This window comes from Tupaia chinensis, unplaced genomic scaffold (genome assembly GCF_000334495.1).
Source record: "Tupaia chinensis unplaced genomic scaffold, TupChi_1.0 Scaffold000467_1, whole genome shotgun sequence".
NCBI classification, from domain to species: Eukaryota; Metazoa; Chordata; class Mammalia; order Scandentia; family Tupaiidae; genus Tupaia; species Tupaia belangeri.
In genome coordinates this window covers 101,444-102,473 of record NW_006159976.1, presented here as the reverse complement: position 1 = coordinate 102,473, position 1,030 = coordinate 101,444, and the positions used below count along the sequence as shown (strand labels likewise).

General features: G+C 59.6%; 1 gene segment (V, D, J or C); it reads left to right on the top strand.

Annotated features, from left to right (window-relative positions):
* Positions 1 to 547: 547 nt before the first annotated feature.
* LOC114009119 (immunoglobulin lambda variable 5-45-like) overlaps positions 548 to 1,030 on the top strand; it is a 3,156-nt gene continuing 2,673 nt past the window's right edge. The window contains 2 exon segments of the V gene segment in view: positions 548 to 629; positions 751 to 1,026. Of these exon segments, the coding sequence occupies positions 584 to 629; positions 751 to 1,026 (322 nt within the window).

Genomic DNA, 1,030 nt, shown 5'->3' with positions numbered 1-1,030 from the left:
TAGACTGTGCTGGGGGCTGAGGCCGTGTGGTGTCTGTGCACATGTTCGCCCCTGCTGGGAGGGAGACTGTCAGGATCACACAGTCACCCCATAGGAATCAGATCCTTTGTAATGAGCACAGACAGGGCCTGGTGGGCTGCAGGGACCAGCTGAGCTCCCAGGTCTCTGGGTGATGAGGCCCTGTGTGCCCACAAACAGCAGGGGGCGCTGGGGGACTGCCCTGTGGTTTCTGCACAGCTGCTAAGTGAGGATATTTGCCCAAAGTAGCCTGTGCTTAGGGCCATCCTGTGCTCCCTGATGGGGACCCTGCAGCTGTGTCCTCTCTGACTCACACAGTCCCCTGAGCAAGGCCCTCTGTGCTGTCCCAGCAGGTGCTTCCTCCCAGGGGTCCCCAAGGGGTGGGGCCAACCTCCTTTCCCCTCAGTCTGCAGTGTGAGCTGAGCCCCAACCCAGGGCTCAGGGAGGGGCTGGATAGTCACTGGATGGACACACATTTGCATGAAGAGCCCCTCCTGTGGCAGAGAGTGAAAAGAAGAGGCCTGGGACAGCCCAGCCATGTGGGGACCCAGGGGTTGTGTCCACCATGGCTTGGACTTCTCTCCTCCTCATGCTCCTCTCTCACTATGCAGGTTGGGACAGGCCTTGGGGACACAGGGCGGTCCCATCCTACCTCATTCTTCTGTGACTGAGGCCCATGAACATGGTCACCTTGGTAACTGCCTTATCATTCTCCTGTGTCTGTGTCTGCAGGTTCCCTGTCCCAGCCTGTGCTGACCCAGCCGTCCTCCCTCTCTGTACCTCCTGGAGCATCTGCCAAACTCACCTGCACCCTGAGCAGTGACGTCAGTGTCAGTGACTTTCACTTACGCTGGTTCCAGCAGAAGTCAGGGAGCCCTCCCCGCTATCTCCTGCGGTACAAGTCAGACTCAGACAAGTACCAGGGCTCCGGGGTCCCCAGCCGCTTCTCTGGATCCAAGGACCCCTCGGCCAATGCAGGAGTTCTGCACATCTCTGGGCTGCAGCCTGAGGA